We start from the raw sequence: 24,313 nt of genomic DNA on the forward strand, positions 1-24,313 counted from the left end.
AGCATTTACACGATAAAGTTCACCAACTAAAATACAGTCAAGACAAACAACTCTCGAAATATGCTGCTACAAACCAACCAGAATGAAATATAGTCAGACTGATTAGCGAAAGTGATAATGTGTTTAGTATCTGGCTTTGGCACTGGAAATAAATGCTTTAGAATGTTCGCTGTTCTTTCACCTAGTTGACAATGATTACAAAGATCCATAGATGCAATATCAGTTCAATATGTCAATAAAGATTGTCAAATTTAAACAATAACACAAAATGAAATGAAATTCCTGAATGACATAACAATCAAGTATTAGTAAAATCCTTCTCACAAGTCGCAATTACTTTTCCTACATATAATCAGTCATTTCTAGATGATTTCCAAAAAAAAGAATAGGAAAAACTTGTTTTAATGCCAATACAGTATTTTCACAGTACTTCTTTGAGAAGAGTAAACCATTATTATTATCATGTTGCATGCTATTACACGTAGAGTGTTACCAATGACAAAGTGCAAAAAGTGGTAGCAATGTGAACACAATCATAATATGCACACCATGATGTTCTTGAACCAAAACAACATCAGTAAAATCATGTGCGTGGCAAGTTTCAACAATTTCAGATATAACCTGCAAGGAAAAATTTGAAAATTTTTCTCATATTTATATTTGTTTGCAGCCTAGCTTAAAGCTGAATGTCGAGATGCTAATTATGAAAAGCACAGAAAAGAAGCCCAACCATGAGATTTTATCTTTAAGATGCCCCTTACCTTGCATGACCAAAATTAATGGACTTGCCACACGGATAAAAAAAATATATATATATATATATGCATAGACAAACTCATAATCAAATTAATGGTATGAAGGGATTATGAGGATGGATTCTTGACTATATTGGCTGTGAAATCACATTGCGAAACTATTAATTCCCAAAGCTTAAAAGCTCATAGGAAAGAGCCCCACAGTAGTATTTTAATTCTCCCACATGAAAGGAAGAGTTGCTTTAATATTCTAATATACAAGGTATACATTTGATGTATATGAATGAAAATTGTAATTAACCATGACTCGAATCTATAGGAACCAAAACAAAGAGATGAAGACTTGAAAACTACTATGCACATGTCACAGAAGCGAAGAGTGGACAAGCATAAATTAAAGGCCAACCTGGGAACCATGATTCATTCGCTGTGCATTAGGGAACACAAACTTCAATTCCTGCAGGAATAGTGGCAATTAAAAACACAGCCGATGATCAAGACAAACTTACATTCTCAATACAAACAAAATAAACAAAAAGCATAGTTAAAGTTGGCATATATATTAATCAAAGATACAACACCACAGGACCAACCTTTACAAGTGTGTAAGAGGAGCACTTGGATTCCGAGACATAGTCAGCAAAACTTTTGGATCTCTTTCTGTTGCATTTGCATATTCATCATCAATGTGACTCTTCAGCACCGAGTTTCAGCAATAGGAGAGAGAAATTTACCGAAGACAATCCTATTGAGTTTGTCCCATCATGTTTGATGTTCTCAAATTCAGAAAGAAATTTGAAGAAAGTGAATCAGTACAGCAAGAAACACTTGAAGTATGCGGAAATCTACTGAAGACAATCCTATTGAGTTTGTCCCATCATGTCCTTCAAGTAAAAACTTCTTGCTTGGATAAAAACCAGATGGATTAACTTAAAAATTAGAATATTCAAATTAGATACATCGGCTCAAGTAATTTTAAAATCAAAATCCTCCAGAAACATAATTTTACTCCTATTAACAAATAAATATTCATTCATTGAACTAAACGTTTAGAACTAAATGACACTAATGCAGCAATGGCTAAAGATTGTAGCAATGCACAATCTAGAGGATTCTCCAGCAAATACTTCATTTCCAGATTTGAAGTCTCAACAAACGCCTAATGATCATGTTGGTTGCTGAAAATCATATAAGGTGTTGGCATGGTTATGGCTCTAGTAATTACTTTGGACTTGTTGGAAGACCAGTAGCCTCAAATTTGTTGTGAACAGGGACTGGAAACCTGCCAAAGAATTTGTAAGGAACTGATGACTCAATTATGGAAAGAGATTTTATGTTGTACAATCACGTCATTTATTGAAAAAACAAACCGATGAACTGAGAGTCAACTGCCACCCTGGCTTGAAACAGAGAATTGCTAGTAACCCCAGAAAACTTCTGCATTGACCCTAATGATCAAGGAACATCAAGAAGCAGAAAAGCTTAATCATTTTTATTTTTTAAATCTGATAGTTAAACTAATGCTGTAATTTATATATGGTAACATAAATCACTGTGAATGCAAAAATACGGGTTCTTCTAGAGGTACTTACGAGATTACTTCCTCGTCTTTTTGTATGAGCTATTTCCCCTTTCTTATGTTGAAGTTTTGGTTATAGCAAATAATACTCATTGATATACAGAAAATCAAGGAGGAAGGTGGCAACTTCATCAATCCTATTCTCAGCATGTTGTGAGGCAACTTCATCATCATTCTGAGTTGTCCCACGTTGCAATCAAACAGCTGCAATTTTTCTATACGACTATAGCTGGAAGTCTTGGTGGTTTATATATCCATAGGTTTCTCATATCTTCTGCACAGCATCGTGTCATGCCATCATGTAACTGAAAACATTTTTAAATTGAAGCTTCAGAAATGCCATCACAAGCTTTAGACATTCTGAATATTGCTCCTTTTTGTTGTAGGAAGAATCTTGTAGATTTTACAAGATTAATTCATCATCAATTTGTATGTGTGGAATGTGAGCTATGTTGTACCAGTCTATCCCCTTCTTATGTTGAAGTTTTGCTTTCAGCAAAGGACACTCACTTATACACAAAAAACTCAGGGAAGAAGGCAAGCCCTCTCCAGGCAAGGACCGAAGCCTACTACAGCAATTGATCTGAAATGTTTCAAGAGATGTGAGGTGTTGAAGCCCCTTATAGTCCAGGAAATTGAGATTTGGAAGGCTGCTGATACGTAATGTGCTCAGATTGCTGGGAAGCAGCTTCAGCTTTGGAAATGACTCCAAGTCACTGCATCCACCTTCAATCTCAAAACGACTAAGATTGTCAAGTTTATGCAATCCCCATTCAATATAGGGTGTGACTTTGGGGCATGAAGTGATGGACAGTACAACTAGGTTCTCAGGAAAACCCCCCTTTGGAATCAATACAAGTTCCGGACATTCATTTATGAACAGGGACTCTAGAAATCTGAGCTGGTGCAGCTGGTGAGGAAGCTCCTTCAGATTCTTGCAATTAGAGAGCAAAATTGATGTCAGGTTTGGGGTGCGCAATCCACCTTTAGGGAAAGATATCAGTTTAGGGCAATCTCTGATTTCCAAGGTTTCAAGTGACATGTGATCCTTTGTTATCAAAATGGAACTGAAATTTGCACACTCCCAAATAACAAAACTTCTAAGCTTTGGAAATAAGGTTAGTGGGAATGAACTTAGAGATTTACAGCTGCTGCCTATGCACAAATGTTCAAGAAGTGGCGCAGGGCAAATTGTGCCTGCAGGGGAGAGAAATTCTAAATTTTTACAGTTACGGATATAGAGAGTTTTTAAGGCAACAGGTGGATGGCCTCCATTAAAGGATTCAAAGAAACAACAATCAATGATATACAAATGTCGGAGATAAGGATTGTTGTGAATCAGTTCCTCGGGTAGATACTTCAGGGCATCACATCCCTTAATTTTGAGGCTACCCAGCTCTGGCGGTAATTCCATCAATTGCGAGATCTCGGAAACTTTCAAGCTTACAAAATTACAGACAGTTGGCATTTCAGTCGTACACAAGGGGATTGGTGATGCATCTTCACACTCCATACTTGAATCCTCAGTCAAAAGCACAGAAGATTCAGGGTGAGGGCTTCCCGATTCGATTGAAACACCTGTCTCAGACTCAAAACAATCGGGAACTTCATCATCCCTTCTGAGTTGCACATTGTTGTCAAGTGACTGCAATGAATTTTCTCTAACTGGAAGCCGTGAAGGTGTATCCACTAGGTCCTTTAACGATTCTTCTTCTATAACTGGAACCTGTGATAGAGAATCCGATAGCTTGTCATATCTCCTCAACAGAAATTCATTGTCATCGTTCATGCAGGAGTAATCTTTACTCGGCAATCTTGAAAATGTCACCGCAAGCTTCGGAGATTTTGAAGTTTTAACTGTTTCTACTGAAGGAGGAAGGCAATGGATCTGAGATTCCGCTTTCGATTTGAATGTCAATCCTCCGGTGGCAAGAGCATGTGAAAGAACTTGTACAACCTCCTCAAGCTCGGGGTCTTCATTTTCCTCAGGCTCAGCTACTACTATCATGAAGCCAATTAACAATTTTAGCTTCAAGATGGTGCTAAGCGGCAAATCTGAATCGCCATGAGAAGGAAACTTGTCGAGCAGCCGTCGAAGAGCATGGACTACTGATCCCCCACACAAGTCCTTCTTCATTTTTAACTCAAAAAAAATATAAACAGCAAGTGAAGATAATGAAGAGGATGATGATGATGACGACGATGGTAGATGGCAATTTGTGTCTGAAAGGATTTGGTTGACTTTATTATGGTATTCGTTTACTTATATTTTATTTTTCATGTTCTAAATTATTTGTATGATAGCGAGATGAGCTTTTTCCCCGGTCCGCCCCAATTATTAATTATGTGGGCTTTGCTCCAATTAGGCCACACATTTTTTCGGGCCTGCGCTTGCTTTATATATTTTCTATCATCATCTATCTTTAAATTAGCTTGAAGCAAAATTCACCTGCTGCAAATTGAGCTAATTCATTGACAAGATCATGCATAATGAAATGTTCTTCATTACCACTTGATCGCTGAAAAAATGACCTTGATAATAGTTCATCAAAGTACTCATGCCCTTCCTCTGTCTGCCGCAAAAAGCCTTCTGCCATCCATAACAAAACTAACTTCTCCCTTTCAAATACATAACCTTTGGGAAACATTGAACAATAAGAAAAGCATCGTTTTAGAGACGAAGGGAGATAGAAGTAACTCAATCTCAAAGAAGGAAGTATGTTGCTCTTATCAATTGGTAGATCCCATATTTTGTTGTTCAAAATTTCGTACCATTCATGGGGTTCTGTCTTAAAGTGCAATAAGCTCCCTAATGTTTTTGCAGCCAAAGGCAGGCCTCTGCACTTTTTTGCTATCTCTTCACCAATTAGCTTCAAGTTTGAACGTAAGTGGGTTTCCTCAATTTTAAACTGTCTTGCAAACACTGACGAGCAATCTTCGTCAGATAATTGTAGAAGATGATGAGTAAAAATGGCCTGCATTGTATATGCAACACCTTGGTTACGAGTTGTCACAATAATTCGACTCCCCTTGGCGGCAGCTTTGAAGCAAGTTTGGAGAACATCCCATTAGATAAAATTATCATTCCATACCTCATCTAAAACAAGAAGAAACCTTTTTCTAGTCAGTCTGACCTGAATAACATTTAGATCAGTAATGTTGCAATGTCGTGAAGTCACCGACTCTAAAATGGCTTCAGACACCTTGAACACATCAAAATCTTCAGAAACATAATGTCCATATTCTTGGACTAAAATGTTTCTTCACCCTTAAATCATTGTGCAAAAGTTGAGGGAGGGTTGTCTTTCCAACCCCACCAATCCCAACTATTGCAATTACAGGGATATCCTTCACATTGTCCTCCCTATTAACATTTAACACTACTTGAAAGCAACTTACTGGTAACCAGCTCTTTATCATCATCTCTACTATATATATGTAAAGAAGCAAGAACCAAATAATTGGTATTAATTTGCATATAATTTGTTGAGCTTGTCTATGTTTCACGTGTCTATATTCACTCAATCAATCCGATCAATGTGAATAAGTTTTAACTTCTTTTATAAAGACATTCGTTCGATCTAATGAAAATATTCCTTGAGCTTGTCCAGGAAGGTTCTAAAGTAAACTACTATTGTTTCAAATCAATTATAAATAATATGACCATGTAATCATGAATATTAGCTACATACATTTGGGTGTGAGAAACAAAATTTTTATAAATTATGTTAAATCCAACACCTCAAAGTACTCGGGAAAACATAATCCTACACAAAGAATAAAGCCTGCAACGATTCTCTGATTATCAATCCCCAAGGAACTTCCTCTTCTTGGTTGTGTTCATGTATGGTCTGATCACCCATTCAATCTGGGCTTCACTCTGATCAACTGTTCCCAACTTTATCTGCAACATATGGAAAGAAAAATGAGGACCAAATAGATTAGTCAGTTATACAAAACTACACTATAAAAATACACCACTTCTGCTTGATGGCAACAAATTAGACAACCTATCATCAATGTAAACAGATAATAAATGAACCATTGAATCTATTAGGCCAACTTCTCAACAAAACCTGTTTCTCTATTCATACAAGCAACTAGAAAGTATACACAGGAATATCCAGAAAAAGAGTAGAAAATAAGAGAGAAGGGAAAAAGAATGTGAGCTACACTGAAAAATGAAGTGCCACCTAAATGACATGTTGTTACCTGATAAAGCCGCAATTCAAATCGAGGACCAATCTCCTTCAGCACAACTGATTTAGGACCTCCTGGCTTCTCATATATATGATGCCTTCGTGTAAACAAGTTATTAACAAGAAACAAGTTGTCTGTTACTATCCATATTCACTTTAGCATTTACACAAATAAAGTTCAACAACCAAAATACAGTCAAGACAAACAACTTTTGAAATATGCTGCTACAAACCAACCTGAAAGAAACATAGTCAGACTGATTAGCAAAAGTGATAATGCGTTTAGCATCTGGCTTTGGCACTGGAAATAAATGCTTTAGAATGTTCGCTGTTCTTTCACCTAGCTGACAATGATTACAAAGATCCATAGATGCAATATCAGTTCAATATGTCAATAAAGATTGTCAAATTTACACAATAACACGAAATGAAACGAAATTCCTCAATGACATAACAATCAAGTATTAGTAAAATCCTTCTCACAAGTTACAATTATTTTTCCTACATATAATCAGTCCTTTCTAGATGATTTCCAGAAAAAGAATAGGAAAAACTTGTTGTAATGCCAATACAGTATTTTCACAGTACTTCTTTGAGAAGCGTAAACCATTATTATTATCATGTTGCATGCTATTACACATAAAGTGATACCAATGGGAAAGTTCAAAAAGTGGTAGCAATATGAACACAACCATAATATGTACACAATCCAGTTGATTTTCCAGCAAACACTTTAATTCCCCAAGTGGGAAAGGGATACCTGTGTTTTGAAGTTATTAAGAATCAAATGTGGGTAAGCCTCAGGCATTGTCCCAATAGCGTTTTTGTCTTTAATATCATGTCTGGTAACCTACAGGCACAAAGAGATTAAAATACTTGAAACAGAGAATATAGGTCAAAGAAAAGGTCCACAAAGCACAAGACTGATCAAATACTTGCCACGTTGAGTAATCCAAAGTAGGCAGTTGGGCCAAAAGGTAGATGACTTATAATTAAACCATCTGGCACAATATTATGAACCTTAATTATATTTGAACTGAATCACTAATTAGTGTTAACATTGGGTGATTTAAACAGCCTGGGTAAATTGGTTTTCCCCTGCGAGCGAGTTGATGCAAGGTGGGGCAAGCTGGACTGTGAGCAACTCGCATCCGATCTACAGGGAGCCACAAATTTTTGGGAATAGGCATATTGAAATAGCCAAATACTAAATTTCAAAAAAAAAAAAAAAAAAAATTGGAATGATCACTTTAAACTCTAGGAATGTCTCCCTGAGTGATAATACTGTACTTCAAATTACTTGTTCATGTATATATAAAACCACATTGACTGCACCACATTTATATTCGTCAAACTTTCTTCAAATTAGCTTATGTTGACTTGCATGGTAATTTGAAATAGAAGGATCCTTGTAAGGCTGATCCCTAATGAAGTTGTTATGCTGCAATGCATGCCGCTGGGAAGTAGCTATTAGTAGTTGCACAAGCAATTCTAACTTTCAGAAAGGCAAATTTCATATACTACTTGAGTCTTGACATGATATATCAATCATAAATTTTACAGTACACTGAAATGCTTCTCATTTTGCATTAGCTTTAGGTAATCAATCAGAAATCTGAAAGTCAAACCATGTCCATTCCAACACCAAAGATACATTAAAGTAAAACTACAAAACCAAAACTAATATTTAACTGTCTAACGATTTAGCCTCAGCTTGATCATCTTTCACCTTGGTAAGTTCAGCCGTCCGAACCGGTGACACCTCACCAAATTTCAGTATGTAAGCAGTCCCACAAAAAGGTCGCAGTTGGGAAATCACTTGAGCATCCAAATATGGATCGCAGATGAAACAACAAACTGACAATCACTGCTTCCCAACAAAAAAATGTTTCCACATAACTTCAGAAATATAAGACAAAAAAAGAATTAGAAAAAGAAAAATAAAAAGTTCGTTCATACCTGTAACTGAGCGCTACAGAATGGTTTGTTTGGTGGAAATGCTGAAGCATATGCTTGTTCACCAAACGGCTGCAAAGCACATCCTTACAGCTCAAACATAACCAGTTTTCCCTCGGGTGGTCACACCTTATACATCCCAACTATTCCATATGTTACAAAAGGGAAATAAAAATTTCAATCTCAAATTTTTTCTTAAGAGTGAATGCCTCGCTAATTTTAAGTCACTTAAAGAATGTTAATAAATAATAGAGCTAACCTGTTGCAGGGTGTATCAGGGATTGGTATGTGGGCGAGATCAGACAATAGCGAGGTCAAGTGCTCACACGACGTCTGAGCTTCCACCCAGCCCGATTGAAATCATGCCGCCTTACCAGATTTCAGTATGGAAGCAGTCTCATAAACAGGTCGCAGTTGGGAAATCACTTCAGCATCCAAATATGCATCGCAGATGTAACACCAAACTGACAAATCACTGCTTCCCAACAAAAAAAAAAAATATATGTTTCCACATAACTTCAGAAATATAAAAAAAGAATTCAAAAAGANCGCGATACGCACCTAAATAACTTTTTGTGTAACAAAATATATTTTGGAACTTTGTTGCTGTTCTCACAGTATCCAGAAAATCCGACAAGGCAACAAAAGAATGCTGTAAGAGATCCGACACTCTCACACTGAATTTTGTTCTTTCGTATGCATATATTACCATTGTCACTCCACTAACAACGGTTAATAGAAGGTAACTCACAGTATCTTTTCTTTTGCAGATGAAATTTTGTTGTTCTCAGATTCAAGTTTTATACCATATTATGAACCTTAATTATATTTGAACTGAATCACTGATTAGTGTTAAACATGGGTAATTTAAACAGCCTGGGTAAATTGGTTTTCCCTTGCGAGCGAGTTGATGCAAGGTGGGGACAGTACAATTTTGAGGCTTGTTCAATAAAGAGGTAAAATTTTCAGGCAAGTTCAGTATCAGGGTGATACACTGATACTAGCTAGTTAATAGTTATTGGATCAGATATATTTAGTGCATAAATTAGTAAATAAATTTAATAATATATAAAATTTGGTATTATTTAATGTTTTTGGTGGGTAAATTTAAGAATAATGATAATATATTTGTATACAATATAATGGTTATTTTATTTGTGGTAGAACTTGAACAATTTGTTTTCATTTGGGCTTTATTTTATCTTACGCGAAGGCCCATTGGCCCTAGCAATGGTAAAACGGTGCCGTATTCTAAAGTGTAAAACGGGGTAGATTGAAATCCAAAATGATTATATAGAAAACCTGAGCAAAAGCCTCTGCTCCAAGAAACTCTCAATTCACAGAGACTATAGTAAGCATTCAAATCGAGTTAAGCTTTCACAAGCTCTCCTCTTCTTTCGACACAAAACCATGGTTCTCGAGGTCAGTTATCTATTCTCTTAAATTTTCTTTTTAGTTATTCGATTACAATCTGAACTCACCAAAATCGATGAAATCAGGCGACTATGATATGCGTTGACAATTCAGAATGGATGCGAAATGGGGATTACTCTCCGTCTCGATTACGGGCCCAATCCGACGCCGTTAGTCTCATTTGTGGAGCCAAAACACAAGTAATTCTTTACATACGCGTGTTTTTGTTCGTGGGTTTTGTTTAATTTTTTTTAATGATTAGGTTTTTATTTTTATTTTTATGTTGAATAGTCTAATCCGGAGAATACAGTTGGAGTGTTGACGATGGCGGGAAAAGGGGTTCGTGTTTTAACTACTCCTACCACTGATCTTGGGAAAATATTGGCTTGTATGCACGGTATGCTTTGAGTTTGATGAGTATTTATTTTTTTTTTTTTTTAATGTGAGTTTAGCTAGATTGTTTCGACTAGGTGGTGGTGTGAATTTTGGAGTTGTTTATTAGTGTGATTGTTATTGTTTGTTCAAGGTGGCTTTTGATTTTTGAGGTGATGAGAGCTTTGGGCCTGGTGTTTTCAATCCATGGCATCTTTGGTTCTCTACTACTGTATTCTTTTTTTTTTTTTTTTTTTTTTTTTTTTAAATTTGTGGTGAATTAGAGAAATCATGTTATATGTAATTGGAAAAGGAATAAGGATGCTGACTTAGTTGAGGATTATGTGATTGCTGATATAAGTAAGCTCGTAATAGTTTGGTGATATGGCTGTTGGCTTCATTTTGTTGGTTTTCTTTGGGCTTGGTGGTCGAAGACCGAGAATCAGGTATCAGTCTCGAAGCAATTTATCACTCCAACCTGTGAGAACATAGGGTTGAGTTTCTGGTGGAGATGATTAATGTATCATTGTTCAACTTTGAAGAAATAGGTTCAATTTAGTCACTAGCTTAGACAATTTTTCACTTTCTCTGAAACCTTTATGTTGTTAGTATATTTCAGCAGGTTAAATTTTCACACATTAGTAGATTCATTTTGTCAAGCGTTGTCTAATTTTTTCTTGTTTGCTATTGAATTCTCTCTCCAAATTCTTTCCTTTGGTGTAGAGGTTGAACTGGGGGGTGAGATGAACATAGCAGCTGGGATTCAGGTTGCTCAATTGGCTCTTAAGCATCGCCAGAACAAAAACCAGCGCCAAAGGATAATTGTTTTCGCTGGAAGGTATATTTTAATGTCCAACTGACTTGTTTGTTGATTTTTATTGATTCCTGATTTTCTTTTTGCTCCATGTTTTCAGTCCTGTGATAAATGATACGAAGGTAATGGAGATGATAGGGAAGAAACTGAAAAAGAACAGTGTCTCTCTTGACATTGTTAATTTTGGTGAAGAAGATGATGGGAAGCCAGAGAAGTTGGAAGCGCTTCTTGCTGCTGTAAATAACAATGAAAGCAGTCATATAGTTAATATTCCTCCTGGTCCAAATGCTCTTTCTGATGTACTTATCAGGTTTGAACTTTTCCCATTTGCTTGTGTGCTAGTTTCATTTATGGTTGCAAATCTAGAAATTGACAAGATTACTGCTAAGTTACAAGAAATTTGAGTTTCTGTATGTCAAAATGGGTGAATGAAGAGGACTTGTTCAGTCATTTTGAACTTGTTAGCATTCATATGTGTAATATGATTTTTTGGTCCTTTGGCAGCACACCCATCTTCAATGTTGATGGTGAAGGAGGAAGTGGTTTTGCAGCGGCTGCAGCAGCAGCTGCAGCTGGCGGTGTTTCTGACTTTGAATTTGGTGTAGATCCGAATATAGATCCAGAGCTGGCTCTTGCCCTTAGAGTTTCCATGGAAGAAGAGAGAGCAAGGCAAGAAGCTGCAGCTAAAAAGGCTGCTGATGAAGCTGCGAAAGAAGGAAAAGAGGAGGAGCCACCATCCAGTTCANATGGTTGCAAATCTAGAAATTGACAAGATTACTGCTAAGTTACAAGAAATTTGAGTTTCTGTATGTCAAAATGGGTGAATGAAGAGGACTTGTTCAGTCATTTTGAACTTGTTAGCATTCATATGTGTAATATGATTTTTTGGTCCTTTGGCAGCACACCCATCTTCAATGTTGATGGTGAAGGAGGAAGTGGTTTTGCAGCGGCTGCAGCAGCAGCTGCAGCTGGCGGTGTTTCTGACTTTGAATTTGGTGTAGATCCGAATATAGATCCAGAGCTGGCTCTTGCCCTTAGAGTTTCCATGGAAGAAGAGAGAGCAAGGCAAGAAGCTGCAGCTAAAAAGGCTGCTGATGAAGCTGCGAAAGAAGGAAAAGAGGAGGAGCCACCATCCAGTTCACAGGATGCAACAATGACTGAGAATGTTACGGCAGCTGCTGAAGCAACGGAGAAAACTGCTGAACCAATGGTTGGTGTCACGTTTTACTGACGTTCATGTTTGGTGGATCTGGGGTCGTATGTCCCTAACTCCCCACGCCTCCCCCCTCCCTCCATTTCCTACCTTACTGTTTGGCAAACCACGTGCTAAAGTCTGGATCTGCAGTGCATGTTGCTTCATGTCTAGAGTCCAACACTTAAGTTGTTTTCATCAACATTTTCTTAAACAATATGTTGTGCAAACCCTTTCATTTGACATAAGTTTTGATAATGGTTGTTGTGATAGGATGAGGATAATGCTTTACTACAAGAGGCTTTGTCAATGTCCATGAAGACTACTGGACCTGATTCCTCCGCAGCTGATGCTGTTATGTCAGAAGCTACTAATGAGGATAAGGAGTTGGCCTTGGGTAGGTTCTCTTCTATTGAGGCATCTTGATTACTTAAGAATGTGCAATTCGTTTATTTGCATGTTTTTTGGTTTCATTGCTGCTGTATATCCAAATTATTAAGGGTGCTTCAATACAGGCTGAAACCTTAGTCACCCATATTAAATTCCAATTCTATGGAACTCTTATACTACATCCTTAATTTTGTTCTCTACGTGTTGTTGATTTAGTTTATCTTCACTCTTATTTGACTTGGGAAAGATTATTAAATTAGGAGACCAGGGTTTCTCAATGTAGGTTACGTAAGTGTACATTTAGGGAACAATTGTTGGTTTAACTGTAGGGCTATTTAATTCAACATATTAGCTTTTATAGTCCATCTTATATCTGTTTTCGTGCTGTTTCATGTTTGGTGTGCTTGCATTTCCTCGACACTTTTTAGATGAATCCCATTCCTAGAATCCAAGCTGAAAGGCACAGGCAACATTAATTTGTAATTGCAGTGCTTTGCTAGTGGCATGTCTTTCTTGCCTTTGCAACTCCCAGCTTAAACTCTCTTTATATATTGCCCCAGTCATCATTAAATTGATTTACAATATTCAGCAAATCTTACCAAACAAGATGTCATCCTTGAGTTTTGAGAGCAATTTTTATCATGCTTTTTGATTTGCTAGGATGTATAATGCTCACAAAGTTCTAGTTTCATAAAAAAGAATTAACATTATTCTCTTGCACTATGTCATTATATTGCTTGCAGCTCTTCAAATGTCTATGCAGGAGGATGCAAAAGATCCATCAAACCAGACAGATATAAGCAAGGTGTTAGGGGATCAGTCTTTTGTCTCATCTATCCTTACATCAGTAAGTGAGCTTCCTTCTGCATTAATGAATTCATGACAAAATTGCAATGTATGAACCTATATTCTGACTTACTAATCTTGCAGCTTCCAGGAGTTGACCCAAATGATCCTTCAGTGAAGGATTTGATTGCATCTCTGCAAGGTCAATCTGAGGTGTGTTCATATATAACTTCTATTGTAAAATTTCAATGGATGACTAAATTTAATCAATTCTGATTATCATTCCCTTACATTAATATATATGTTTGTCTAATTGAACTAAATTATCAAATACCGGACATGTATTTTTCAACTAATAGTTGTTCCTTTTGTCCTCTTTAATTAGTCGTCCCAAGAGAAGAAAGATGAAGATGAGCCACCAAAGGCTGACAAGTGAAGATACAATTAGTGGGATCATTGCGTGATCGCCTTTTAACCAGGGAAGTGGTATATCTCTCATGCATGAGAGTTCAAATCAAGAACAGATGCAAAACAAGCTTGTGGAGTATCTATGGGAAGAACCCTACTGAAATATTGTGGGTTTTTTTTTTATATTTTAGGGCAAGTTCGTTGACCTCAAAAAGTTGGAGTAGAGTGAACTATATCTTGATTAACGCTTTCAAATATTTTAGTGATGGGATTATTGTTAATGACCTTTATTAAACCTTATGGCTCAATTTATGTTTTGTTTCATTGTGGTGATTATACTTATCCTTAGCTCAATGGATGGCGTATGATTAGAGAATGGTATATGATTTTTTTGGGGAATAAAGGAATAAGTAAGTAATTGGAAACCAATCATCTTTTTTATTTAGAGGACAATTACAATATACGCAATATGCATTGTTATCAAATTACTTACTATATTAAATTATTATGAATTTATAAATATTTGAATGAAAAATAATTTAAATTATTACTCTTCAATTATCTTATAATATAACTATCATTGGATGATTTGATAGTAAAAGAGAAAAAGAGGATCTAAGTTTACATGATCTTTCGAGTTTGAGTCATTGTAGCCCTTAATAGGGGTGACCATTAGAGTTTGTATCTGGTTGGTAGTTCTAAGGTTTTGGGGGATTAGTTTAGAGTTTGTATCTAATTGATAGTGTTTTAGGGTTTCTAGGGATTAGTGTATCCGATTGGTAATTCTAGGGTTTTCAAGGATTAGTTTAGAGCTTATACTTGATCGACAGTTTTAAGTTTCATAAGATTAGTTAAAGTATACACAAGTTAGCATGGACATCTCTAGTAAAAAAAATAAATAATAATAATAAATAAATAATCTCATAATATCAAAGAAATAAGCAAGACGAAAAGATAATTACATGATATTGACTAAAGGGTATGTAAATTAATTATCTATCCTGTTTCTTTTAAACGAATCGATGTGGTATCTTTGTATTATTAATTTATTATTATATAAATTATTTTGAAAAATAATATATGACAAAAAATTTATATAAAAGTTGAGTATTAATTATTGTCGTCAAAGTGAAGAGTGAACGGCGTCGTTTAAGGCAAAAAACGAAACCTCTGGTAAGATCCAAACTACTTGTCTAGAAACTGAACAAAGCCTCTGCTGCAAGCAAACTCACAAACAGATAGTGAGCATTAACATAATCGAGTTTAGCTTTCACAAAATCTACTAAGAAATCCAACCAAAACCATGGTTCTCGAGGTCAGTAATCTCTTTAATAAACCCATTTTGTATCTAACATTGTTGTTAATTATTATCTAATCTCCCCAAATTTTTATAAATCAGGCGACTATGGTATGCATCGACAATTCAGAATGGATGCGAAATGGCGATTACTCTCCTTCTCGATTACGAGCTCAATGCGACGCCGTTAGTCTTATTTGCGGAGCCAAAACACAAGTAATTTTGTTAATATGCGTGTCTTCTTTTTTCTGTTTTTTTTTTTTTTCTTTCTAAATTTGAAGTTTGTTCTATAGATATAATGATTAGGGGTTTTGATGTTGAATAGTCTAATCCGGAGAATACTGTGGGGATTTTGACGATGGCGGGAAAAGGGGTTCGTGTTTTAACTACCCCAACTACCGATCTTGGAAAAATATTGGCTTGTCTACACGGTATGCATTCTAATTTTGATGATTTTGTTTGGATGTGAGATAGGTTGGGTTGATTCAAATGGGCTCTTGTATTAAAGAATGATGGGTGTTTGGTAATGATGGAAGTTATAAAATTTTGCACACAATAGGAGTTTGTGTATTTATTCTAAGAGTCGTTAAATGGTTATGAAAAGCTTTGACATGTTAGTATGGTAATTAGATTGATTTAACATGGTTGTGGTGTTAGTGAATAATGGGCATTTTATTTGATGAGGATAGATATCAGATAAATTTGTTTACTCTTTTGTTTATATGGTTGTGGTGTGATAGGAGTTGGTGTGTTGAATCAAAGGGTGGTTGAAATAGTTGTGGAAAGCTTGTACTTGTTCATTAGTATGATTATTAAGGGTTGTTTATTGTGGCTTTTGAGTTTGATTTGGTGAGAAGTTTGTCAGCAATGTTAGTTATATATGGCTGGAACTAAAACAGAAATATTTACTGTGGAAAGAGATAAGGATACATCTGATATAGGCAAGGGTTTCAGATGTTAATCCACAGAGCATGAAAATGGAACTACTTAGATAGAATTTATGTTGCAGTTTTATGTTTGAATTACATGTTATTGTGAAAAAGGGTTTCCTAAGTTGATGGATTATATGGTGAATGGATATTTGATATGGTTGCTACTGTATGTAAGCTTGTAAGGATGTCATGATATGGTTGCTCACTTCTTTTTTTGGTTTTCTCAGTTTTCTTATTGAAGCTTTAGAATCAGACTGCTTTTTGTCACAAAGTAAATTATTACTGCAACCTTAGTGAGCATGGGGTTGAGTGTCTAGTACATATGCTTTGTGTTTCATTTGTTCACTTTCTAGAAAGAAGTTTGTTTTAGTCTGTTGCTTAAGCAACTTTTGACGTTTTTCGAAAGTTTGACCTTGTTAGTAGATATTCTGCTGGTTTATTTTGCACACATTAATGAAGTCTATGAAATAAGCATTCTCTGTCATCTTGGTTCTTTGATTTTCAATTCTTTCTCTCTCTCTCCAAATTCTTCCTTCTGGTTTAGAACTTCAAATGGGGGGCGAGATGAACTTAGCAGCTGGTATCCAGGTTGCTCAACTTGCTCTTAAGCATCGCCAAAACAAAAACCAACGCCAGAGGATCATAGTTTTTGCTGGAAGGTATCTATCGAATTTATCTTTAGTTTTTTATTTTTCATTTTTATTGATATATAATTATCTTTAATGCTCTATGCTTGCAGTCCAATCAAACACGATAAGAAGGTCCTGGAGATGATAGGAAAGAAATTGAAAAAGAATAGTGTAGCTCTTGACATTGTTAATTTTGGTGAAGAAGACGATGGGAAGCAGGAGAACTTGGAGGCTCTACTTGCTGCTGTAAATAACAATGAAAGCAGTCATATAGTTCATATTCCTCCTGGTCCTAATGCTCTTTCTGATGTACTTATTAGGTGTGAATTTTTTCCTGTTTGCTTTGTGGCCGTAGTTTCAATTATGGCTGCAAATCTAAAAATTGATAAGTACAAGAAATTTTAGTTAGCATGTATATTAAAATGGTGTATGAACGAGTATAACATCTAAGTGGTAAACAGCTTACATGTTTCAATTAAGAGGAGTTCTTCAGTTGTTTTGGACTTAGTACTGCAAAAAATTGTTGCCTGTAATAAAACAAGTGCTCATAATAACAGTTCTTGAGATGATAAGCAATCATGGATATGAGCTTAACACATTGATTTTCGAAAAGTAGGTGAAACCAATCAAAACAGTTAACTCCTATGTGTCTTACTTGAACTAATGATGTTTGGTTTTTCTGGCAGCACACCCATATTCAATGTTGATGGTGAAGGAGGAAGTGGCTTTGCTGCTGCTGCAGCAGCAGCGGCAGCTGGTGGTGTTTCTGACTTTGAATTTGGTGTAGATCCCAATATTGATCCTGAGCTAGCTCTTGCCCTCAGAGTTTCTATGGAGGAGGAGAGAGCAAGGCAAGAAGCTGCTGCCAAGAGGGCTGCTGATGAAGCTGCTAGACAAGGAAAAGGGGAGGAGCCCTCTTCTAATTCACAGGATGCTACCATGACTGAGAATGTTAACACAGCTACTGAAGCAACTGAGAAAACTGCAGAAGTAATGGTTGGTGTCTCCTTTTACTTTTGTACATGGTTGGGGTATGCATGTGTGATGTTTGATGCTTAATACATGGAGTAACATCTTAATTCATTTCTGTAAAACAATAAATTAATGTCATTTCAAGTTAGTGTTGATAATGCTTGTTGTGATAGGATGAGGAGAATGCGTTACTGGAGCAGGCTTTTGCTATGTCCATGAATTTTCCTGGATCTGATGCCTCCGTGGCCGATGCTGATATGTCAGATGCAACTCATGAAGATAAGGAGTTGGCCTTGGGTAGGTTCTTTTCTATCATAGCATGCATCTTAAGTTACGTAGAATGTACAATCCAGTCATTTGCATAACTTTTGCTGTAATTTTCCCTCTGTTCTTAAATTTGTCATGGACACTTCCCAAAGGTTCGTAACTCAATCAACCATATTGAAGTCCAGCTCTTTTGCCACTATTATAATACATTCCTAAATTGGTTCTCAATGTTGATGATATTTAGTTTATTTGTACTCCTATTTGACTTCAGAACAATCATAAATTGAGTAGGCTAGATTTTTCTTTGTTGTATTATTTCAGCTTACAAGCAACTAAATATGAATTTCTTAAAGCAATTGCATGGTCTATTTTGGTACTGTTTCATGCATCGACTGCTTTGGCTTTTCTTAAACTTGTTTAAGATGTTGAACTCCTAAATTGTCTAATATTTGGGGTAAGATGAATTTTATTCCTAGAAAGCAAGCTGACACTGATTCATGCAACCTTAAATCATAGTGGTTTTTGCTAGTGGCATGTCTTTCTTTCCATTGGAACTCCTGGGTTAAACTTGCCTTATTACTAAAGTTATTATTGAAGATTTTAAGATATTCTGCAGATTTTCCTGACTGGCATGTCATACTGAGATTTGCAAAGACGTGAAATGCTGACAAAGTTCTAGTTTTAAAGAATTAACAATGTGCTCTCCCATTGACTTATTTCACTGCATGCAGCTCTTCAAATGTCCATGCAAGAAGGTACAAAAGATTCATCAAACCCATCAGATATTAACAAGGTTTTGGGGGATCAGTCTTTTGTCTCATCCATCCTTACATCAGTAAGTGTAATTTAATCAGCATTAATGAACTTCGTACTAAATTGCAGCATATAAACCTATATCCTGACATATTGCTTCACAGCTTCCAGGAGTTGATCCAAATGATCCTTCAGTGAAAGATCTGATTGCATCTCTGCAAGGTCAACCTGAGGTGTGTCCATTAGAACTTCTACCGTAAAACTTGAATGGATGACTGACTTTACATTGTTTTGATTTTATATCAATGTAATAGCATTAATATCTATGTTTGCCTTTTATTATTTGTTTTTATGAATTCCTAGTGGAACTAATTTACAAATATACATGTATGTTGCAACTCACTATAGTTCCTTTTGCCTATTTAATTATTAGTCGTCCCAACAGAAGAAAGATGAAGATCAGCCACCGAATGCTGATAAGTGAAGATGCTGTTAACGCTGCTGCTGAATCTTCAAGCGAAAATTTTCATTTCAGAACCCAGCCGTTCCTCGTTAACTGGATCACTCCTTGATTGCCTTGTATCTGGGGGAACTCTTATGTTTCTCCTGAGAGATTAAAACACAAGAACAGATGCAAAAAGAGCTTCTGGATATTTGGAAAGAACCCTATTGAACTATTGTTTGAACCGTTGTTTGTAGTCCCCAAGATTGGAGTGATCAGTGATATGACTGTATTCTTGTCATTATATCTTTTTTACTGCTTGGAAACACCTTTGCAAGATGGAAATTAATGACCTAAACCTCGTGTTTTGATTTACTTTTTGTTCCATTAAGCAGTGTTAAACCCATTATCATAGACGTGATGATTTGTTGAAATCAGAAGACAGACTTTTGGAATCATGGATCGATTCAAGTCATGTTCGACAATAATATTTGGTAGGCGTCACTTCTGAAATTGGATCATTTTACTGTCATTTTGTTCACTTCCAGAGGAAACCTATATATGAAAGACAAGGAGATCAACAAAGAAAGCTGTTGCAATTATGCCTTATTCTATGTGGAGAGCTTTTTATCTCCAAGACCACGATGATGTGAAATCTGTTTCCTGGCTTTTTCTATGTGGATAGCAAACTAGGATTTCTGGTAGTTAAAATGTATAAATCTTTAGCTGTCAAATTTCACCTCTGCATTTGCCCTCAAAAGTATCGATGATTTGATTCTCAAATCTCAATATAATCCTTTTGCCACCAGATAATTCATTCTTAAAGGAGCAACAGATCCTATTGCCTAGAAGACTTTATAGTCAGAATGGGCCATTGTGTCTGTTAATAGAAGTTACAAATCATGCACCCCAGATATGAATTCTCCATCCACTTTAGGCAGATTAAAACAGCACCACGAAATCGGAAACTTCCATCACGAATAAGCTGAGAACTAACAGGCAAGGTTTGTGGGGTCAAACCAACCCAAAACAGGCTACGTCCACCTCAACCGCAACTTGCACCCACCGTTCATACTTATTAACTATTAGAGGCTTGGATTCTAGGAACAAATAAGCCATGCCATGAACATTCTTTGTGGGTCTGAGTGTGTGGCTCAGTTTTCCACAAATAAAGACCCCACCCACACGAGTACAGGTCTCCCTTTCCACGTTTACTCTTCTGTTGCTTCAACTTCGGTAGGATTTTAGTGCTTGTACTCTTTTTTTTCTCTCTCCAATACACACACTATTTACTCATCTTTATCTTTAATATTAGGTACGCTTTAGACTATAATCCAATACTCACAGCCCGTATGTATCAAGCATCACTATTTTATTGGATTATTGTTAGGGTATTGCCCCCTTTGTCTACATCATATCCTTGGACAAATTTATGGGAAAACTCGAGCATAGGGATATGAAGTCTTGAAATTATGTATGCACCGAAAACCAAGAGTTGATTGAACCAATTGGGTTGACAAAGAGAACCTGAACAAGGAAATTGGTCACTAGCGGTACATGCAAATTGATTCATCTGTACCAAGAAAGTTTTACTAACTTTGGAGCTCGAACTTTTAGCCCATATTCTCTGTTGATTTCTCTCATAACCTTCTTCTTCTTCCTCTTACTCCTTTGCTTCCACGCAAAGACTCTTTTATTTAACAACACAAAGATAAAAGATGTGGGAATGTGGGTGTGTGATCCGAGATGGGACCACTTATCCATCTACTACCTTCTTACTTTTTGAAAAAATTAAGATAAACTCTGAACTCATATGTACTATGCGTAGTCACCTGTGAATCAAAAACTTCCATCACATTCCTTCACCGTTTTGAACTTTTATCAAACACCTTTGCAGATTTAAAGTTATATTGTAGCTTAAAATCTCAGTCATACTTTAGTTAAAGTGCAGATCTTTAGCATTGCCATTGAAATTAAAGTGTGGTGAAATATTTTTGTAATAGAGTCCTGACTGTGCCATACATTATTTAAAATGGTCGGCAGGGCAGAGCATTACTGTTTGCCATGTCGCTAACTTGAGGTAAATTGGTTGCTTGCCTGTGAAGAAGAAGAATAAGAGAAGAAGAAGAATAGGACATTGGGTAAATTAAACAGAACTATTTTACCTATTCAAGGACTAGATTGCAAGAGGAAGGACAACTAGGTTTCACTTCAGTTTTTTCTGTTTTTAAGAATACTGCTCATACTGGTTTTTTTTTTTTTTTTTATACTAAACATTTGATAATGAATTTATCCAATAATAAGACTACAAAGAGTATATGACAACATAATTGGGTGGTATACATTGTCCAATTAACTGTCTCTGGGTGGTTGAGCCGTTCGATATAGACTCTTAGGTGTATTACTCAAGAGGTCTTGATTTTGAGTCTTTCACCAGGTGCTAATAGAGATAGTCACTAGAGCTCTTACTTGGTTGGTAGTTCTAGGGTCTCAAGAGATTAGTTGAGATGCACGTAAACTGGCCCAGACACCTCCGGTCATTAAAAAAAAAAAAAAACACATTGTCCAATTGATAAATATAACTTTATTTATTAGTTTGGTAATGTTATAGAGTTGGAAGAGTTGTTTGGGCACTTATATAAGGCATGACTATGTAATATAACAGATTACTTGAAATTAGTTTATGGGTATTTATATTTAAGCAAAACCATAGAGCATTACTAATGTGTTGGTTTAAAATTAATTAATTACAAAGTTAATACATTAGATAGAGACAATAAAAACATAAGAGGATTTAATGAAAGATTATAATTTGTACCTTTGATAGAAAGAAATTTAATGCAGTGAAATGTATTCAATATTTAACTAACCTATTAATTAACCCAACTCTTCTTGTCCTACTATTTCTGTGCTAAGATTGTTTTGAAATAGTCCAAAACACTATTCAATTATTAAGGTTGGTCAATCATGCATATTATCAAACCAATAATATCAAATAAATCATTTTTCTAATTATATTATCATATAAAATACAAACACCTAGGTTGACTTATTAGTAACCTCCAACATAATCTCGGAAAAAGTTTTCCACAGAAGATAGACAGTATATACACTTATCCGATCCATATATATATATATATGTCGATGTATATTGATGTGGTACCTCGTAATTAAATAAACACATACAGTCACTAGAGATAGATATAGGGTCGGGGATCCTATTCCTCATTCTTGTCCCTGTCCACTAAGGGGATTACCCATCTCCGCTATTAGGGGTGTTCAAAAGCGGTTAACTGAACCAGTTAACCGCTTTTCTGAACCGAACCAGTTTTTTGGTTTGGAAAAATTTCCGAACCGAAACCGAATTGGTTTGGAGAGAAAACTGGTTTTTTGGTTAACCAAAAAACCGGTTAACCATTTTAAAAAAAGCGATTAGCTGGTTTCGAATCAGTTTTCTGTCTTTTTTTTATAAAACTTTTTTTTTTTTAATTTTTTCCTAAATTAAATTGTACATATAAACAATACATATCCATTGACCACTACTAACAAATACATTAAAAATTGATACAAATAAAAGTCCGAAATAAAATTATTTTTTATTTAATATATAATATATATTTTTATTTTTATCTAATATATATATATATATTTGTAAAACCAGTTCAAAAAACCGGTTTCGGTTAACCTTTTTTTATTTTTTCCCGAACTGGTAACCGAACCAAAAATCCGGTTTTTTAAATTTTTTGAACCATAACCAAACTGTTTTTTGATTAACCAGTTTTTCGATTCGGTTTTTGCATTTTTTTGAACACCCCTACTTGCTACAGGGAATTTTCTTGATTTTTTCGGAGAATGCCCATCCCGTCCAGGGCGGGACGAGAAAAAAGCCCATCTCTAATAATCATGCCGCTCGTTTATGTACATATCACACATGTTAATGTAATATACATCGATATCAACCAAGAATTTTTTATAACAAAAAATGTATATGAAATATTAAAATCTTGAAAATTGAGCATACTGTGTGGTCCAAACAGTAGCATCACAAGATGGGCGATACATAATTCATTTGTAAGTAGATCCATCCAGGGGAGACAATCAAGAATGCAGAGACAAACAAAACCTAATAAATAAATTTTATCCAATTTGGCCTAATAAAATAGCCTTAGTCATAGATCTACTACAAAACCAAACTTGTAAATATTCATCAACTTCAATGGCTTTTCAACACCACCATCTTTATTTAATAACTCCAAGTGCCACTCCATCATTTGCAAAACCAATTCATCATCTCACCAATTTACTTCAACCAACTCACCATTCACCAACAATGGCTATGGCTTTCAAGATGGTACTTCATTTTCTTCCTTCTTTCTTAGATTCTTCCTGAGTTTTGTTCTGAAAATATTTTCTTCGATCAGTTTTGGCTGATGGGTTGTGTTTGTTTTTGCAGGCTACAACTGGGATGTGGGTGACTGATGAGTGCAAGAACTCGTTCATGGAGATGAAATGGAAGAAGGTGCACAGGTACATAGTGTTCAAAATTGATGAGAAGTCTAGACTGGTGACTGTGGATAAAGTCGGCGGCCCAGGTGAGGGCTACAACGATCTCGCCGCGTCGTTGCCGGACGATGACTGCCGATATGCTGTGTTTGATTTCGATTTCGTGACGGTTGATAATTGCCGGAAGAGCAAGATCTTCTTCATTGCATGGTTCGTCCACTTTTATTCGTTTTTTGTTTTACTCTTTTTATTTTATATCATATGGCTTGAATTGACTAATTTAACCCTGTTAGTAATTTGAAGAATGTGGAATTGAATTATGACTTGTTTGAAAAGTGCTTTTAACAATGATAAAAGTGCTTTTGGCATCATAATCAATACACTAAACCAACTTTTAATTTTATAAATGGAACCAACTTAAAAACATGTATTGGTAAAGTTATTTATATAGCCAAAGATTTTATTATTTCATAATATTATCAGTTTGTTTATTAGACTTGTAAGATATTCAATAGATTTTAAATATTAAATAAAGTGTGTATAAACTGGTCTAAATACTTCAATTAGTAAAAAGAAAAAAATAATAATAATCGGTCTTGTATGATAATTTTCCAAGGGGTTTAACAAGGGTATTAAAGTCTTATGACATGAAAG

At 35.6% G+C, this 24,313-nt stretch overlaps 5 protein-coding genes and 1 long non-coding RNA gene across 7 annotated transcripts in view; 3 read left to right on the top strand and 3 right to left on the bottom strand.

Moving 5' to 3' along the window:
- Positions 1-4,757: 4,757 nt before the first annotated feature.
- LOC116129256 (putative disease resistance RPP13-like protein 1) lies at positions 4,758-5,757 on the bottom strand. Its single transcript, XM_031415006.1, has 3 exons — positions 5,647-5,757; positions 5,427-5,537; positions 4,758-5,309 (listed from the first exon to the last, which is right to left on the bottom strand). The coding sequence occupies exons 1-3, from the start codon at positions 5,755-5,757 to the stop codon at positions 4,758-4,760; spliced, it is 774 nt and encodes a 257-aa protein (XP_031270866.1).
- A 159-nt stretch (positions 5,758-5,916) lies between these two features.
- LOC116129257 (U3 small nucleolar ribonucleoprotein protein IMP4-like) lies at positions 5,917-7,841 on the bottom strand. The gene is made up of 6 exons (XM_031415007.1): positions 7,834-7,841; positions 7,473-7,569; positions 7,294-7,383; positions 6,771-6,877; positions 6,547-6,631; positions 5,917-6,238 (listed from the first exon to the last, which is right to left on the bottom strand). The coding sequence occupies exons 1-6, from the start codon at positions 7,839-7,841 to the stop codon at positions 6,140-6,142; spliced, it is 486 nt and encodes a 161-aa protein (XP_031270867.1). The 3' UTR covers positions 5,917-6,139.
- Positions 7,842-8,058: 217 nt separating this feature from the next.
- LOC116129215 lies at positions 8,059-8,961 on the bottom strand. Its single transcript, XR_004127874.1, has 3 exons — positions 8,749-8,961; positions 8,493-8,632; positions 8,059-8,400 (listed from the first exon to the last, which is right to left on the bottom strand). It is a non-coding gene; the product is annotated as an uncharacterized LOC116129215 (long non-coding RNA).
- Positions 8,962-9,765: 804 nt separating this feature from the next.
- On the top strand, positions 9,766-14,200 carry LOC116129214 (26S proteasome non-ATPase regulatory subunit 4 homolog). Of its 2 annotated transcripts, XM_031414958.1 has the most exons (11): positions 9,766-9,911; positions 9,989-10,102; positions 10,194-10,299; positions 10,998-11,112; positions 11,189-11,398; positions 11,593-11,822; positions 12,219-12,298; positions 12,554-12,677; positions 13,414-13,517; positions 13,601-13,669; positions 13,842-14,200. In XM_031414958.1, the coding sequence occupies exons 1-11, from the start codon at positions 9,900-9,902 to the stop codon at positions 13,890-13,892; spliced, it is 1,215 nt and encodes a 404-aa protein (XP_031270818.1). In that variant the 5' UTR covers positions 9,766-9,899; the 3' UTR covers positions 13,893-14,200. The 2 variants fall into 2 exon arrangements, with proteins under 2 accessions (XP_031270818.1, XP_031270819.1); XM_031414959.1 differs by lacking the exon at positions 11,593-11,822 and having other exon boundaries at positions 11,989-12,298.
- Positions 14,201-15,021: 821 nt separating this feature from the next.
- On the top strand, positions 15,022-19,531 carry LOC116129212 (26S proteasome non-ATPase regulatory subunit 4 homolog). Its single transcript, XM_031414956.1, has 10 exons — positions 15,022-15,179; positions 15,264-15,377; positions 15,487-15,592; positions 16,638-16,752; positions 16,833-17,042; positions 17,409-17,718; positions 17,868-17,991; positions 18,693-18,796; positions 18,879-18,947; positions 19,148-19,531. The coding sequence occupies exons 1-10, from the start codon at positions 15,168-15,170 to the stop codon at positions 19,196-19,198; spliced, it is 1,215 nt and encodes a 404-aa protein (XP_031270816.1). The 5' UTR covers positions 15,022-15,167; the 3' UTR covers positions 19,199-19,531.
- A 3,817-nt stretch (positions 19,532-23,348) lies between these two features.
- The window catches only part of LOC116129213 (actin-depolymerizing factor 5), a 1,500-nt gene continuing 535 nt past the window's right edge, over positions 23,349-24,313 (top strand). The window contains exons 1-2 of the mRNA XM_031414957.1: positions 23,349-23,507; positions 23,610-23,869. Coding sequence (XP_031270817.1) covers positions 23,373-23,507; positions 23,610-23,869 — 395 coding nt within the window. The 5' untranslated portion in view covers positions 23,349-23,372. The remainder of the gene's footprint in view (positions 23,508-23,609; positions 23,870-24,313) is intronic.

This window comes from Pistacia vera, unplaced genomic scaffold (assembly GCF_008641045.1).
Source record: "Pistacia vera cultivar Batoury unplaced genomic scaffold, PisVer_v2 Contig21, whole genome shotgun sequence".
NCBI classification, from domain to species: domain Eukaryota; kingdom Viridiplantae; phylum Streptophyta; class Magnoliopsida; order Sapindales; family Anacardiaceae; genus Pistacia; species Pistacia vera.